Here is a 17,053-nt window from a genome sequence, read left to right on the forward strand (position 1 = left end):
TAACAAAGCCTACTTTATCTGTAACACAGAGGATCTAGGTTTTAATCATTATGTATATATTCTCTTCCTGACATGAATCTCTAGTAGGACATTTGAAAATCATGCAGGGGACTTCCCTGGTGGTCCAGTAGCTAAGACTCTGTACTCCCAATGCAGGGGGCCCAGGTTCAATCCCTGGTCAGGGAACTAGATCCTGCATGCAACTAAGATTCAGCACAGCCAAAAAGGAAAAAAAAAAAAAAAAAAAAAAAGAGAGAGAGAGAAAATCATGCAGAATGCCAAACAGCTCTTCACTGAGCTGAACCTCTCTGAGGTTAGAGTTCATGCAGCATCCTTAACTCATCCTCTACCTCTCCCAGGGCCAGTGGTGTCACATAATCATTGTCACAACCAAAAAAGCTCCCACAACATTTCAAACAGTTCTCCACTGTCAATTCACAACCACCCACTGGCAACATTGCTTTATGCCAGTTTGCTTGAGGTTAAGCACTTGCTCTGTGTGGTGAAGCTAGGCAGTAAAGGAGGGGGCGGTGGGCAAAATGGGAAAGCAACAGGAAGGGAAAAACAGAAAAATCCTCCTGTTTTACATTTTTAGTTTTAGGATCAGTCTTATAGGATTGTAATTATACGGAGTGAAACATGGATGGTTAATTTGTGAGATTCCAAGCTTTTGCAATAGCTTAAAGCTACATATCTGCTGTGGCTATTTCACAGGCTTGTAGGATCCTGTGATAGTCAGGGTGGCATGACAGCAATGCTTTAGGTCAGTCTAATGGGGAGGTGCTTTCTGGGTAGGATGGTGTGCCCTGAGTTTGGTGCCTAGAGATGCCACTTGAGGAGCTTCAATTTTCTCACCTGGGAAACTGAGTAATGGAATCGAACCTGGAAAATATACAAATAATGCCTGCCTTATAGGAGTGTTGTTAGAACTGAATGACATAGCATATTAGGTATCGAGAACAATGATTCAATATATGTTAGTTCTCATTCCTTCTTTTCCTCAAAAAAGATGCTTTTTAGGCAATTTTTGACTAATCTTTTGTAATTTTTCCCTTTTAATTTTTCTATTCTAGACATGTACAATTTCATTCTCCTACTTTTTGCCTAATCCCAGAAAGTGTGGAAAGCAAATTTAAAAGTTTGTCTCTATACATGATCCTTAAACTAAGCTATCTCAGTGTGGAATTCTATGTTACGGTAACTAACGTGGACTCTGAGAAGGGCTTCTTCAATAAAGTTTAGTGTAAATCTAATAAACTATTTCAGTCAACAAAAATCTCAGTTAAACTTGAAATATTAAATATATTAATTTATTCAGAATTATTTTGCATTGTATTATCAATGCTTATTTCTCTTGAGCCAAAAATAACTCTGTAGGAATACCCATATTTCTTTTTGTCATATCTCTAGACATACCTGTGACAGAATTTTCCTCAGCGTGGAATTCTAAATTATTCTACTCTGTTTTCCCACAGAACACTTAGAGCTCATTTTCAACTCTCCCCACACTTGTTAAGACTCATAGGATCTTAATTGTGCTTCAATCATGGACACTGACTTCCAAGAAGCTTCTTACCCAGCTTCTGGGTAAGATTTCTTTGGTGCTAAAGGATAGAGGAAGAACTCTACCATTACTTTACTTCAACACGCAAATCATATGTTTTTCCTTTTATCTCATGTTGTCTGGTCTTATCATCCTGAAAAGGAAGCCTGCTTATTTGATCAGCTTAATAGAAGAAGTATTATAAATAGATGGCCAGGGAACTTATATTTCCTACCCAGACACTTCACAGAGTGAAAAGGAAGATATTAATAATTACTCTGGGACAACAGGGGTAAACTAGGACTCAGAGTCCCTCTAATTATAGAAAAGGAAAAAAAAAAAAGGTGACATGAGAAAGTTTATTGTACATTTGCTAATTAAGCACCCACAAGTCAAGCCAGTTTCCTGGGCGGTAAGGAAGGTTTTGAATGGTAGGCATTTGGGGGCGGAGCGGGGAGAGGAGGTTGTAGGGATAAAAATAGAAGCAGATAGTGAAGGTACCGTGTCAGCACTAAGCTTGAAGCCAGGAGACTCTGGTACTGCCTGTCCTGCCTCTGGCTTGGTGACACATTCCTGGGAGTTGAGGACGGAACCCTGCAGCAGCCTGCCAGTTTCTTCGGGAAGCTTCCTGGCCCTGCGGGGTCCTCCTCCCCTCTTCTCTAACTCCTCCCTCTGCCCCAGTCCCGGGAGTCCCACGGGCAGGAAGGGCAGGAATGTTGGCCAGCTGAGGGTGGGAAGAAGCTGCTTCGTGAGGGGGCGGGGTGGGAGCGGGTCATAAACAACTCTGGAGCAAAGGTGAGAGGCTCTAGCTGGGGTTGTGACTAAGTGTCTCCGATGCTATGACAGGATTCTATTCCTGGCAGCTCCTCTCCATGTCTTCCCAGTCTCTCTTCTTGGCGCTCTCTACCCCTGGGGTGGGAGGTGGCTCAAAATTGAGCAACCCAAGCCTAGAAGAATCTTCACACACTCTCCCTTGAGTCTCACCGGCCCTACCCATGGGTGAGGTTTTCTGCGCATCTCAAGCCTTCTAATGACTAAGGTCTAGGGTGGTCAGTAAGTTGCCTCCACTCCCTCACCCCAGCCCTTAGTCACCTCTTATCGAGGGAGCCCCATAGTACATTTTCCTTTGCCTCCTCTTGCCCTGTCACTCTGCAGTATATTTTTCTAATGTCTTTCAGGTGTCCTAGTTTAGAATAAAAATCAATTGCAATCTTTCTCTCTCTCAAGATGTTTACAGTTTCTTGCATGGCCCATTTTCTTCATAAAGCGCTCATCTCTTTCTGTCAGGATCACATCCCCTCATCACTCTGTTTTGACCCCTGGTGGCTCCCCATGCTTCCTTTCCAGTTTTCCATGATTTATTTGGATGGGTTTTTGTTCTGTTTTTGTTTGGCCATGCTGCTGGGCTTGTGGTCTTTTATTTTAGTCCCCTGACCAGCAATTGAACCTGGGCCCTCAGCAGTGAACATACAGAGTCCTAACCACTGGACTGCCAGGGAATTAATTCCCTTGGGTGGTTTTGAAATATCACATACCTCATAGATATTTCATTGTAAGTGTTACAAGTCTGCTTCCTGGTTAATATGAATGTGGTAATACATGAGCATTTTGCCAAACAAATTTCAAAATTTTGTTTAAGGACCCGTTGGGGATCAAATAGCTATTTAAAAAAAAAATAGTTCATGTTTGTATATTTAGTAAACTGGAAAGTTAGTCATAGGTCTCTTTACTAATAATTATAATTTAATGTCTCAAAACTGCTACATTCGTGGATGTAAAACATCTTGTTATAGCTTCTCCTTCCCTTTTGAGGTTCTCTTGCATCTTAAGTGTCAAACAAGAGGAAACTTTTAAGAGGATAAGTGGTTTAGAAACCTGGAAAATTTGAGACAGTGCCTGACATGGGGAATATTGGTGATTTATGATGCCTTTCAAATTGGCATGTAACCTTGCAGCATTATTATACTAGGCTAAAGCTCAGATATCTCCTCTGACCTGAAGCATATTGTGGAAGAGGATGGATATATATGGCTACCCATGTTTGATTTATCTTACTCATTGTGTTAGTGTCTATGTAATATCCACAAAGGCAAGACTAAAACCTATCGCTGTTCTTTTAACCTTTTCATATGTTTCAAGAATTGGTTTGAGATTTTTACTTTCTTTGATAACATAGTTGCTTTGATTAGATTTCATTAACAAAGGAAAATGTTCTTTTGGTTACTCTGGGAAGTCATTTCATAGATTAAAACATGTGACTTGATTTTCCTTTTCTGGGGGGTAGGGAATAAAGTTATTTTTGTCACATTATTTTGTCCATTAAAAAAAAATGGGGAAAAACAGTGATTGTACCAGGGAAAGAACGGTACAAAGGATGAATCACCTTTTATTTAAGACGCCACTGCTGACCCAGGACAGCTAATTTAGAAGTGAATCATTTATAGAAAGTTGTACATAGTTCGAGGCAGGGCTTTGTACAATATCCTTATGAAGGTCTAAAATAGAGCATACAGTATCAGGTTTCTAAATATCTGTCTTGTTGCCAATTTTATATCTTTGAGAAACTGAAACTCTTTTCTAGATGACTGTAGCCATTGTCAAGGTGAAGGCAAAGGTATTGTATTTATAAAATGATATATATTAAAAAAACAAATCTTTAGAAATTTATTACATGTGTTATATTGGGAAAATAACAGATCTTAAATATCTATTTAATTCTATTCATTTCCTTGGGTTATGGTCAGTTTTAAAATTAACTGGAAGAAATAATTTAAAATGACATGTTAAGTCAAACAATGTATTAATATTAAAAAAAAAATTATTTGTCTGTGTTGGGTCTTAGTTGTAGCATGCAGAATCTTTGGTTGTGGCCTGCAGAATCTCAGTTCCCTGACCAGGAACTGAACCTGGGCCCCCTGCACTGGAAGAGTGGAGTCTTGGCCACTGGACCACCAGGGAATTCCCTGTATTAGTATTTTGATATAAATCAAATATATTAGGTGGTTAATATCAATATTTTGATTGATATTTTATTTTTTAATACATTTGATTTTTAAAGTCCGATTACAAAAGCTCCTTTTTGTAAGCCACCTTAGCTCATTAAAAAAAAAATAAAAACTATATTTATTTATTTGGCTGCACCAGGTCTTAGTTGCAGCATGTAGGATCTAATTCCTTGACCAGGGATCTAACCCCAAGCCCACTGCATTGGGAGCATGGAGTTTTAGCCACTGGACCATCAGGGAAGTTCCTTAACTCTTTTAAAGAAGTGGGTGGTTTATTAAATAAACAGTGTATTTGGCTCCATGTAGAGCAAAAACTTTTTAGTCTTTGCCTTCTAGGAGTTTTAGGTTTAAAGTTGAATTTATATTTACATCACAGCTATGGTATCATGGCTTAGAAAAAGCACAAAAGTCTGAATTCCAGTTTTGACTCTGTCATTCACTAGCTATTGTGACCTTAGACAAATCATATAAGGGGTGTTGAGCTTTTTTTTTCCTTCTGCATAGGGCGTAGTGATGCCTGCACTCATGACCTGATGCACTGAGCTAATGGATTAGCTGAGCTAATGCTTTAGGAAGTGATTGGTAACTTGGATCTCTTTGTGCAGATATTAGGTATGAGAGAGGCAATATTGTAGGGGAAAGAGCTTAGGGTTGCATAACCAGGGCTGAAGTTACATGTGCACCAAATACTACTTAATCACAAACTGTTTTTATCTCTCTAAATATTTATGTTCTCATCTGTAAAAAATGGGTGTAGTAATGCCTCTCACATAGAATTGTCATAGGATTAAATGAGGTAGTATGTGGAAATGCTTGGTACATATAAGTGATCAATTAATGTTTCTGAGATCTTAATTTTTATTTACTTTGTTCTTCTAGACCTTTATCTTCCCAGTTCTTTCGCTTTTACAGTGGTCTACTAGAGCTGGGAGCCAGTCTCCAAACTGTGTAGAGCTCGGAGGGATGGGCAGGTGTCCCAGTCATGAATGTCACTGAAGAATTGTTTGAGTTCTAGAAATTCCTTGATACAACACATCTACCAAATATTTGGGGGAATCATGTAGAATAAGACACTCAGTTTTTGGAAAGAGTTTTCAGTAATATAATTCTGCCACTCTGGCTTGGTTATAGTTTCTTTCGTTCAAGCACTCAGGATAAGTGGGTTATCTTTTTTACTCAATAGTTATTCTTAGTTTCAGGTTGCTTTTAAGTGAAAGTGAAGTCACTCAGTCGTGTCCCACTCTTTGCGACCCCATGGACTGCAGTCTACCAAGCTCCTCTGTCCATCGGATTTTCCAGGCAGGTTGTTTTTAATTCCTGCTATTTTAAAGGCAATTGACTAGATGGAAATACATAGTATTTTTTTTTTCTCTTTTTGAGGAAAAGTCTGTGAGGTTTAGATAATAGCCTAAATAGTTCTATCCAAGAATAGCCCAGATAGAACCTTAGTCATTAACAAAGAAAACATAATCCAAGTGGTTTTCTTGTGTACAAAGATGGTGGTATTAACTCTGGATGAAAGTATGGTTAATTACTAGGTTTAGTGTTATTATGTACTTTCTCATCTTTATTTTCTGTAACGACATTGGCTGATATTTCTATAGTGCTTATTTTAGAAAAATATAAAGAGTTAGCAAGGTTCTTGGTAGATTGAGATGTAGGAAAGTAGTTGTATTAAAGTATTTGGTAACACTGTTATTTTAGATAATCACAGGAGGTAACTGTTTTAGTTTGCTTATGTTTAAACTCACATTCCCGAATACTGTAATACGAGCCATATAAGCCCATAATTTCTTCCAGAGATTTTGGAACATGTGGAATCTTGGGCCAACTCAGTTCCTGTTTAAGGAAGGCATTAAACAAAAAGTTGGAAATGGACTTCCTGGAGTTTTGAAAATGAATCTGATGTGTTTTTGGAGAGATTTGTGATCTGTTTGTGGGCCAGAATATCTTTTGAAACACTAATGGCAAATGATTTATTTAAACGTATTCACAAGGCATACTTATGGAATATATAATGGCACCACCAGAGAAAAAGTAATATTATTTTATATTAATGGCTCTATACAGTAGTTCAGACTCTTATCATCCTAGCCATATTGAGATTCTAGGGTGAATAATCATAACCATGTGATAAGAACTGAAAAATAGCAATTGAAATATAAAAGCACGCTAAAAAAATGGTCACAAGTTACACTCAACAAAAAAAGTTAAAGGATACTGTAATTTATGGGAGAAAATGAAATCCATCCTGGTTATGACATTAAAAAGGAGCAAATCTAATTTTCAGGAAAAATAATGCAATTTAAGAAGCTGTCAAGCGTAGGTGTAAATATTATCCAAGGAGCACCTGTATTCCAGGGATAATACTAATAATAACCTTTAGCGATTTTTAGTTTAAAAAGCACTTTTATGTATACTCTCTTACTGAGTTTTAGTAATAGCTGTGTGATGTAGACCAAGCTTTACTAATGCCAGGATGTCCATGAAGACCAAGAAGGTCAAATGACTGAACTCGTGAGAGTATAGAATTGGGACTAGACGTGGGTCTTTTACCCCTTAACCCACTGTTTCCTGCTTTTGTTTACTTCTATTTTTTTCTTTCTTTTTCATAACCATTCCAAGTATAACATAGCTCCTTTCTAGATAGCTGTTTTGCTGATATTGGAATAAGGGGAAGGCTTTACTTTGTGCCTGAAACTTTTGAGAGGATATGAAATTATAGGATAGGAATGCATAACACTTCAATGCCTAGCATTTCATTGCATAACACTTCAATTCATAGCAATTACATAACACTTCAATGCATAACACTTCTATGCATTAAAGGAAACACAGTTCACCATAGACCTCAGAGTTGCCTCTTTTTTTTTTTTTTAAGGATAAAATGAGATAAGTAGAAAGAACTTTTAAACTGTGAATTATAAGGAGTTCCTGATAGTCTAGTGGTTAGGATTCTGTGCTTTCAGTGCCTAGGCCCAGGTTCAGTCCCTGGTTGGGAAACTGAGACCCTACAAGTGGTGTGGTGAGGCCAAAAACAAAACAAAAAAGCCCCCTGTGAGTTATGAAGACACAAAGGATAATAATTCTATCAGTTAGAAATCTGTTAGCCCGGAATCGGTTGGTGAAATTATTGGCTTCTGGGATAGGACTGTGTATCAGATAGGATTTTTTCAGCTACCAGTAGCACAGAGCTAGTTGAACTGCCTAAGACAACTTGTTTTTCTTACAAGAGGTACTGTGGTTGCCAGAGCTGATTATCAGAGCAACTCACCAATGTCAAGGACCTAGGTTCACTCCAAATCTTTGCCTTTCTTGGTGTTGATCTCTTCCTCAGTTAGTAGGAAGGTGGTGGTGGAAGTTCCTAGATCGCATACAGGTAAGGGTACCTACAGGGGAGAGGGGATGGTTGTCTTACTGTGTTTGCTTCTTAGGAATGAAAAAATACTTCTCTGAAGCTTCCTGGACTTCCTCCCATGTCCTGTTGGCCAGGATTGGGCCAAATGCTTACTCCTATGTCACCGCTTTACTAGTTTGAGCCTTATGTCTGTAACGGAGGAGGTAAATTTTCCTCCAAAACACATAGAAGGTATAAAAGTGAAGTCACTCAGTCATGTCCAACTCTTTGCAACCCATGGACTACAACCCACCAGGCTCCTCTGTCCATGGGATTTTCCAGGCAAGGATACTGGAGTGCTTTGCCATTTCCTTCTCCAGGGGATCTTCTTGACCCAGGGGTCATAGCCAGGTCTCCTGCACCACAGGCAGGTTCTTTCCTGACTGAGCTACCAGGGAAGCACTTCATACCTGCTATCTGAATATTACCTTAGGAGGGGAAGGGGGTAACAGCTTCCAGTGTCCATTGCTGAATGTCTTCAGGTGAGATGGGATCTAGAGGCTCTACCCTTCTGCATGTGTCAGCTTTGTCCCCAGGGTTGGTCTTCTAACGTTGAAGTGACAGCTGCAGTTAGTCACATCAGAGCGGGAGAGATACCTTTCTAGGAGCTTCTGTGGAAAAGAAGATTCCTTCCCCAGAAATCTTAACAAGTCCTTTCTTGTATCTTTTTAAAATAATTTTATTTGTTTGGCTGCCCTGAGTCTTAGTTTCGACATATGGGATCTTCTATCTTTAGTTGCAGCATGTGAGATCTAGTTCTGTGACCAGGCATCAAACCCGGGCAGCCTGCCTTGGGAGTATAGAGTCTTAGCTACTGGACCACCAGGAAAGTCCCTCTTCTTTGTACCTAACTGGCCTAAGTTGGATTATGAATTAGTCATTAACTGATTTAAACCTAATCATGATTCATTTCTGATGGAACCGAGGATGGGGTCACTCGTCCCCAAGTTATCGTATGGCTTAAAATGGGATGAAACTTGAGGGGGCAGGGGAACGGGTACTATAGATATTGATGTCCAGCACAATAACAATTTAAGCTCTCCATCTGGCCCCAAAGGGCCGTGGCTTTCTCCTTGCCTTAAGCTGTCTCTGCTGTAAATCAGTGACAGGCATGCAGTAAGACAAATATGACAATAAGATGAATTCCTACCTGCCAGAAGTTTACAAAGCAGCACATGGTAAGTTCCACAAGAAATATATAAAATTTGATAGGTGTATAGAAGATGAAGTAATAGCATTAGCTTAGGGTGTTGTTAGAAAATGTTGTTTAGCTAGACTTTATTGGATGGGGAAGATTTTGATAAATATAGACTAGATTTAGAAGTCGAGTTTCAGCCATGGTATTTTTGGCCAGGGGAACAACGTGTATAGATATATGGAGATGGGAAAAATACAAAGTATAAAATTATTAAAGACAAAAAAAATTGTTAAAGACATGGGATTCTAGAACAAAGCTGCTTAATGGTAGCTGCTAGCCAAGTATAGATATTGAGTACTTTAAATGTGGCTGGTCCAAATTAGGGATTTCCCTGGTGGCTCAGGGGGCTTCCCTGGTGGCTCAGATGGTAAAGAATCTGACTGTGATGCAAGAGACCCAGGTTTGATCCTCAGGTCAAGATCCCCTGGAGAAGGGAATTGCAACCCATTCCAGTATTCTTGCCTGGAGAATTCTATGGACAGAGGAGCCTGCTGAGCCCCAGTCTGTGGGGTCATAAAGAGTCAGACACAAAAGGGTAAACATACATCAGATCTTAAAAACTTATTAAAAATGTAAACTCTCAATTTCATTTTAAAAATAAATGATTAGATGTTGAAATGATATTTTGGATATATGGGGTTATATGAGGAAATTAGATTAGTTTCACCTATGTCTTTTGTTGATGTGATTTTTTTTAGAAAATTTAAAATTATGGCGTTTGTGTTACATTTCTATTGGGTAGTACTGCTTTAGAAAGTGAAATAGTCATAAGTACTCCATCAAGCTTATGAAAATTGGCAATGGTATTGATAAAACACCAAATATAGATACCCCAGAAGATGTTTAGGATTTCATTTTACAATAAAAATCATCAGAAAGGTATTTCTAATGGTTGGATAATTTTCCTTATAAAATAAACCTTACTCTGAGTTTACTTTCTTTTGATTTAATTTGTTCACCAGAGAGTATAAAAAATGATAAGTACCATGTTGTCCTGACTTTAATCTACTATATCTCTGGAAGTGAGTATTTCTTAGAGGAGCATTGATTCTATAACTGCTTCAGTGTTTTCTTTTCTTGTATTTTTTTCCCCTTTCTTTTGACATCAAACATTATAGTGCTAATTGGATAAAGTCATAATTTTCTCATCCACAAAATGAGGTTAATAAAACTTAGTACACAGGTTGGTTTTATTAAATGAAGTAAATGAATGTGTAGAAAATGCCATTAGGATATCAACTGAGCAGGGCACTGTGTTAAGCTTCATAGGAGAGAGAAAGATGACTAAGGTCTCATCTCTGAGTCAGGGTGACAAATACATGTTACACCAATTGGACTTGAAGGGAAGGTGACTCAGACATTCAAATGAGGTGCTAGATTTAAATGATGTGAGAGAAGTAGAAAGAGTGATTCCACCCAGGTAGTCACATCCCTGCAGAGTCTCAATAGACAAAAGCCTGGGGATAGGGTAGGTGCATGGGTGGCAGGCTTTTTAGATTTTGGATTGAAGGAAATGTCTGAATGGAGATAGGAAAGTTCACAATATGTATGAGATTCCTTTTTTTTTTTTTTTTTAATCTCTAAGACTCTTAATATATTGTAACTGGATTATGTTGCCCCACTGTATGTCAGTGGATCATTGCCTAGCCTGGGAGTTTCTTGTGTACGAGGGCTAGTCCTAGTCATCTTTGTACATCTAGTATGCACCGCAGAACTTGGCAAAAAGCACCTGTCCAGTAGAGGATTGTGAGTAGATGAATGAGCATGAACTTTCCAGCATTTAGAGAGTCATATATCACTTTTTTACTTTTCAGTTCAAAATACAGTATCTATGAGGAGTCTTTGAATCTCTAGACCTTTATGACATATTAGATGTATTCACTGATAGTTGTGCATTGAGAGCATGTGAGTGATAGGGTTTTTTCTTTCCTTGAGGGACTAATCTAAAGCCACAGAGTTTCAGTTACCTGCTGCTACAGAGGGCTCTTCCTCTACCTCCCAGGGACCATGACATTTCTGCTGATTTTCAATACAACCTTCTGTGGAACTCCATTCCATGGCTTTACTCCTTCCAGGAAAGAAACCCTGATGCCTTGGCTGCCAACTGCTGGCTGCCCAGAGTGGAACATAATTCTGTCTTGGAGGAAGCATAATGGGGAAGGGTTATACCTAACAGGAAATCTAGTATTTGCTTTGCAGTGAAGTACGTGAAAAGATTGAAAGAAAGGATGCAGCTTAGCAACTAGAGATTTCCTTTTGGGGGCTTCTTCCCCTACCCTATTTTATCATCATTATGTTTTAACGTTTTATTTCCTGTCTACTCAGTAAGTTGCTTTATTAGTGGTGGTTGGATCTGCTATGAACACCATTTAACGATTCACTGGAAAAAGAACTAGGAGAAAACTTTTCTACTCACTTTCCATCATTTTGAGAAAGGAAGTGAGAAAAGCTGTTTTCTATGCATACTACTTCTCCTTTTCATCCATTAATAATCATTTTTGTTAGTGGACTAATGAATACTACTGACTTCACAATTGGAGTAAGAAATAGGGGCCATTATTATCCTAAATGACTTCTCGTAATTCTTGCTTGCAGGCACTGATCCTTCGTACCCTGTGGCCTCTTCCTTGTCCTCATCACTAGCTTCCTTCATGTACCTCTGGGATTTAATCAGGTCTTTGATGAACTTGCTGGAACTCTAACTGTAGAGCAGGGAGAGCTGTTCCAATTCAGACATATTTTAATCGGGCTTAAAAAGCCATTTAACAGGTAGTAATTGCACAGTTTTTGAGCTCCCAGAGGTTTATGGGTGTTTATGGTTTAAAGCTCAAGCAGGGAAATCAGAAATGGTGTGAAACTCGGAGAGGTAGAGAGAGGGTTGGAAGTTGAGAGTTGAGGCAAGGCTCAGGAATGGCAATATCTATGGCAAGTATTACTTGATAACAAAAGGTACAATTTTTCACTTAATCATTTTTGTATAAAAAATCTGCATTAAAATGTCCTTGGTACTCAAAAGATACTCAGTAAATATTTATTGAACTTAATCTTTAAACCAATGGCATGCTTTTTAAATTTTAAAAAAATATGTATTTATTTATTTGTCTGCACCAAGTGTTAGTTGCATCACACAGGATCTTTGACCTTTGTTACATGTGAGGGATCTTTAGTTGTGGTGTTCAAACTCTAAGCTGTAGCATATGGGTAGTTCCCTGACCAGGAATCGAACCTGTGACCCCTGCATTGGGATCACAGTCTTAGACACTGGACCATGAGGAAAGTCCCCAGTGGCATATTCTTAACCCTCCTTCTCTTCCATTTTGTAGTTGGGCCTTAAAAATTACCGAAATTATGGTTGGCAAGCTTGAGTAGCATTGTAGATTTTAGCAAAATAAATTGTATTTTTGAAGGAAAATGAAGTCAAACAAAGACTTGGTAAATATAAGAAGTCCCTTTACAACCTCCACACAGCTTCTACCATCCTGTGTATCTAAGTTGCATTAGCCTCTCCAGCCCTCAGTTCCTCCATTTTTAGAGCCAAGGGATTGGACTAGTCTTCAAGGTCCATTTTAGACATGTTTTAAACAATTAAAAAAAAAAATGATTTCATTCACCATTTACTTTTCTCAAGCACAAAAATACAAGATCAATAAAATTTTCCTTATTTAAAAAAAAAACTTATGAGTTTTCCAAAATAGTATTGCCTCTATTTTCACTGTGTTATGCATATCATGACCTTTGGGAACATGGCCTTTGATGTCAGCATTGTAAATAACAGGTAACAAAGCAATGTAAACTTCTTTGAAGTTGGTGAGAACTGATCTTGAATCCTGGCTCTGACAAGTACTATCTTTGTGACCTTAGGCAAATAACTTACTCTCACCAAGGCTCAATTTCCTTATTGGTAATACGAAGATGATAATGTATTTAGAAAGCTGTTGTGAGGATTAAATATAATAATGGATATAAATTGCTCAACACAGAGCCTGGCCCTCAGGAAACATGCAATTCATATTACCTAATGTTAATGATGTCCATGTGTAGAGCCTTCTCTTGTGTTGTTGGAAGAGGGTGTTTGCTATGACCAGTGCATTTTCTTGGCAAAACTCTACTAGCCTTTGCCCTGCTTCATTCCGCATCCCAAGGCCAAATTTGCCTGTTACTCCAGGTGTTTCTTGACTTCCTACTTTTGCATTCCAGTCCCCTATAATGAAAAGGACATCTTTTTTGGGTGTTAGTTCTAAAAGGTCTTGTAGGTCTTCATAGAACTGTTCAACTTCAGCTTCTTCAGCATTACTGGTTGGGGCATAGACTTGGATTACTGTGATGTTGAATGGTTTGCCTTGGAAACGAACACAGATCATTCTGTTGTTTTTGAGATTGCATTCAAGTACTGCATTTCAGACTCTTCTGTTGACCATGATGGCTACTCCATTTCTTCTGAGGGATTCCTGCCCGCAGTAGTAGATATAATGGTCATCTGAGTTAAATTCACCCATTCCAGTCCATTTTAGTTTGCTGATTCCTAGAATGTTGACGTTCACTCTTGCCATCTCCTGTTTGACCACTTCCAATTTGCCTTGACTCATGGACCTGACATTCCAGGTTCCTATGCAATATTGCTCTTTACAGCATCGGACCTTGCTTCTATCACCAGTCACATCCACAGCTGGGTATTGCTTTTGCTTTGGCTCCATCCCTTCATTCTTTCTGGAGTTATTTCTCCACTGATCTCCAGTAGCATATTGGGCATCTACTGACCTGGGGATTTCCTCTTTCAGTGTCCTATCATTTTGCCTTTTCATACTGTTCATGGGGTTCTCAAGGCAAGAATACTGAAGTGGTTTGCCATTCCCTTCTCCAGTGGACCACATTGTGTCAGACCTCTCCACCATGCCCATCCGTCTTGGGTGGGCTCACAGGGCATGGCTTAGTTTCATTGAGTTAGACAAGGCTGTGGTCCTAGGGTGATTAGATTGACTAGTTTTCTGTGATTATGGTTTCAGTGTGTCTGCCCTCTTGCAACACCTACCGACTGAACTGAACTGAATGTTAATGATATAACTGCTGGCATCGTAAATTGAAGACTATTTCACTGACATTGTAGATTGAAGTATTAATTGAGTAAACTAATGATCAGAATGTTTTCCTGATGGAAACTGACTTAAAATATTTCTTTCTCTTGCAGATCTTATATTGCACTTTAAACACACCTAAAGTTGACATGGGAAAACTCTTGGGAGCACAAATAGGTCTTGAAGATTTCCTATTTGCCCACATAAAAGGGATCAAAAAAGAAGTGAATGTGTATAAATCTGAGGATTCACTTGGTCTCACTATTACAGATAATGGTACTGGCTATGCTTTTATAAAGGTAAGTATTTAAACAAAACAAAACAAAACAAAAACAACTGTGTGACTTATCTGAGGGTAACACTTACGAAAATTTACCAGGTCAAAGAAAGTTTGAAATGATCTTTAGAGTGAGAACTAATTCACTAAGAATGGATGGAGTGATACTGTTTCCTTTAAAAACTGTTTCAAAGACACCATTCTTTTGTTTACCCTTTCCTTGAATTTTTTCCCCTTCAGTTTAAACTTCCTCTAGGATTTTGCATTTACTGAAGAGGAAAGCCTGGCCCTGGTGCCTACTCATCCATATGGGCTCTTGTACATCTGTAAGCTCATCATCTGGTGACTTCCATGTTGATTTCCATTGATTTAGTGTTATTTCCAAGTGCATATTTATTTGGCCACCTATTTAAAACAAGGCTGTTTAAAAATTTCTAAACTATGTACAGTTGATTCTTGAACAACACATTTGAACTGTTGGGTTCATCTATATGCAGATTTTGTTCAGTAATAAATGTTATACTATAACAGTCTAAGGTTGGTTAAATCTGTGGATGTGGAACTATGAATATGGGGAACTGCTGACATGGTGGGATTTTGTGCAGGGACTTTCCATTGAACAAAGGGTCAGCACCCCTAGCCCCTGCATTGTTCAAGGGTCAGCTGTAATTACTTTATCTAAATGCAAAGAGCAATATAAAACTGCAAAGGCAAGAAAAGGAAGTTTGAAATGGTATGAAAAACTTTTAAGAACTGAACAGTGGTAAAAAGATTCATCTCTTAAATAACAATTCTATTACTATAATAAGTTTTTTTTTTCTGGGGTTGGGGGAGGCACAGGGCTTGTGAGATCTTAATTCCCCCAAATTGTGAGTCCCTGTAGTGAAAGTTCTGGGTCCTAACCACTGGACTGCCAGGGGATTCCCTGTAATGAGTAATTGTAACACTGACTATTATTGAATGCATCTCAGGCAAGTTGCATACATTTTCTCATTTAATGCTTACAACAATTCTATTCAATACCATGTTTCCTTTTTAATTACTTAAAAAATATTTGGCTGCTCTGGTTATTAGTCACAGCATGTGGGATCTAGTTCCTTGAGGAGATCTAACCTGGGGCCCCTGCTTTGGGAGCATGGAGTCAGCCCCTGGACCACCAGGGAAGTCTCTTTATTACTCTTTTGTTGAGGTGTAACAGATATAAACCTTTAATGAATGTTCACAGATCTGTGTAAACACCACCCAGAGCAAGGGAAATTTCATTTCTACCACCTAGAAGGCTCCCTTGTTCTCCTTCTCTGTCAATACCCTTCCCCAACAAAGGTAGCCATTAGTTTAACCTCTAGCACCATAGTTTTGCTTATTCTTGAACTTCATATAAGTGAAATCACATATTACTTACTCTACTGTTTCTGGTTTTTGCTCAACATGTCTGTGAGGTTCATCAACTTATTATTTTATATTATCAACTTATTATTTTATAGACATAGAAACAGGTTTGGGATGGTTAAGCAGCTTGCCCAAAGTTATGCAGCTAGACAAATTCAGGATTTGAATCCAAGCTATCTGATTCCAGAGCTGGCAGTCCTAACTACTGATCAAAGAATTACTGATGAAGTTTCTTCATACTTTTATTTTGTCCAAACCTTGATTTGCTGTTGCATCGTCATCGTTCAAAAAAAATAGCCTTAGGGAAATTATCCTCTTAACTGTAAATAGTGCTTTATTTAACTTCCCACTTGATAGAACAGCTATTTTTAGCTCTGCAAAAGATATGACTCTGCTGAAGGTTGAGTGGGTGACCAAATGGAAAATCCGTGAGTTGGGAAAGTCATGTGGGATTATCTGGGGGAAGCTCAGGACATGAGGCACATGGTCCAATGCCTTTCTAATGTCAGCAGGGAAAGGCTTGGAAGTTTTGCAAACACGCATGGATTTTTTAGATCTTGGCCTCTGATGTCCAGAGCTGTGTTTCTATTTTTTTATGCCTCTTCAAACATGTGCCTGCCTCAGAGTACTAGTCACTAGCCCTGTGGAGACAGAGAACATGGTGTCAAAGAGAAAGTGGAGTCTAAGCCAAACCTCTGGCTTATAGTTCAACTTAGAAGAGAAATGAATATCATACTGCGTAAAAGGTTGATGTGGTTTTTTTAAAAGTTAAGGGGGGATGATTTCAAACTTCTTTAAAGTTGTAATAATACAAAGAACTCACATGATACCCTTTACTCAAAAAAAATTTGCCATTTGCCATATTTGCTTCATTCTCTTTCATGTATATATATATGAACCCACTCATATCTGTATGTAAATTTTCCTGAGCCATAGGAATAAGCAGAAAGCACATATATCTCTTAATAACTCAAAAATGTAGTTTCTAAGAACAAAGATATTCTCTTCAATATACCTACAGTATAGCTATAAAATTCAGAAAATCTCATAGCGATACAATACTCTCAAACTAATCTAATGTTCATATTGCAGTTTTATCAGTTGTCCTAATAATGTATTTTTCCTGGTATAATTCCAATCCAGGATCATGTATTTTATTTAGTTATCATGTC

At 38.4% G+C, this 17,053-nt stretch overlaps 1 protein-coding gene and 1 non-coding gene across 2 annotated transcripts in view; both read left to right on the forward strand.

Moving 5' to 3' along the window:
• Positions 1–17,053, forward strand: part of GIPC2 (GIPC PDZ domain containing family member 2) — a 100,421-nt gene that overhangs the window by 14,360 nt on the left and 69,008 nt on the right. Inside the window, exon 2 of the mRNA XM_069595633.1 lies at positions 14,329–14,514. Coding sequence (XP_069451734.1) covers positions 14,329–14,514 — 186 coding nt within the window. The remainder of the gene's footprint in view (positions 1–14,328; positions 14,515–17,053) is intronic.
• TRNAG-CCC (transfer RNA glycine (anticodon CCC)) lies at positions 114–186 on the forward strand. The gene has a single exon. It is a non-coding gene; the product is annotated as a tRNA-Gly (tRNA).

Source organism: Ovis canadensis, chromosome 1 (genome assembly GCF_042477335.2).
Source record: "Ovis canadensis isolate MfBH-ARS-UI-01 breed Bighorn chromosome 1, ARS-UI_OviCan_v2, whole genome shotgun sequence".
NCBI lineage: Eukaryota > Metazoa > Chordata > Mammalia > Artiodactyla > Bovidae > Ovis > Ovis canadensis.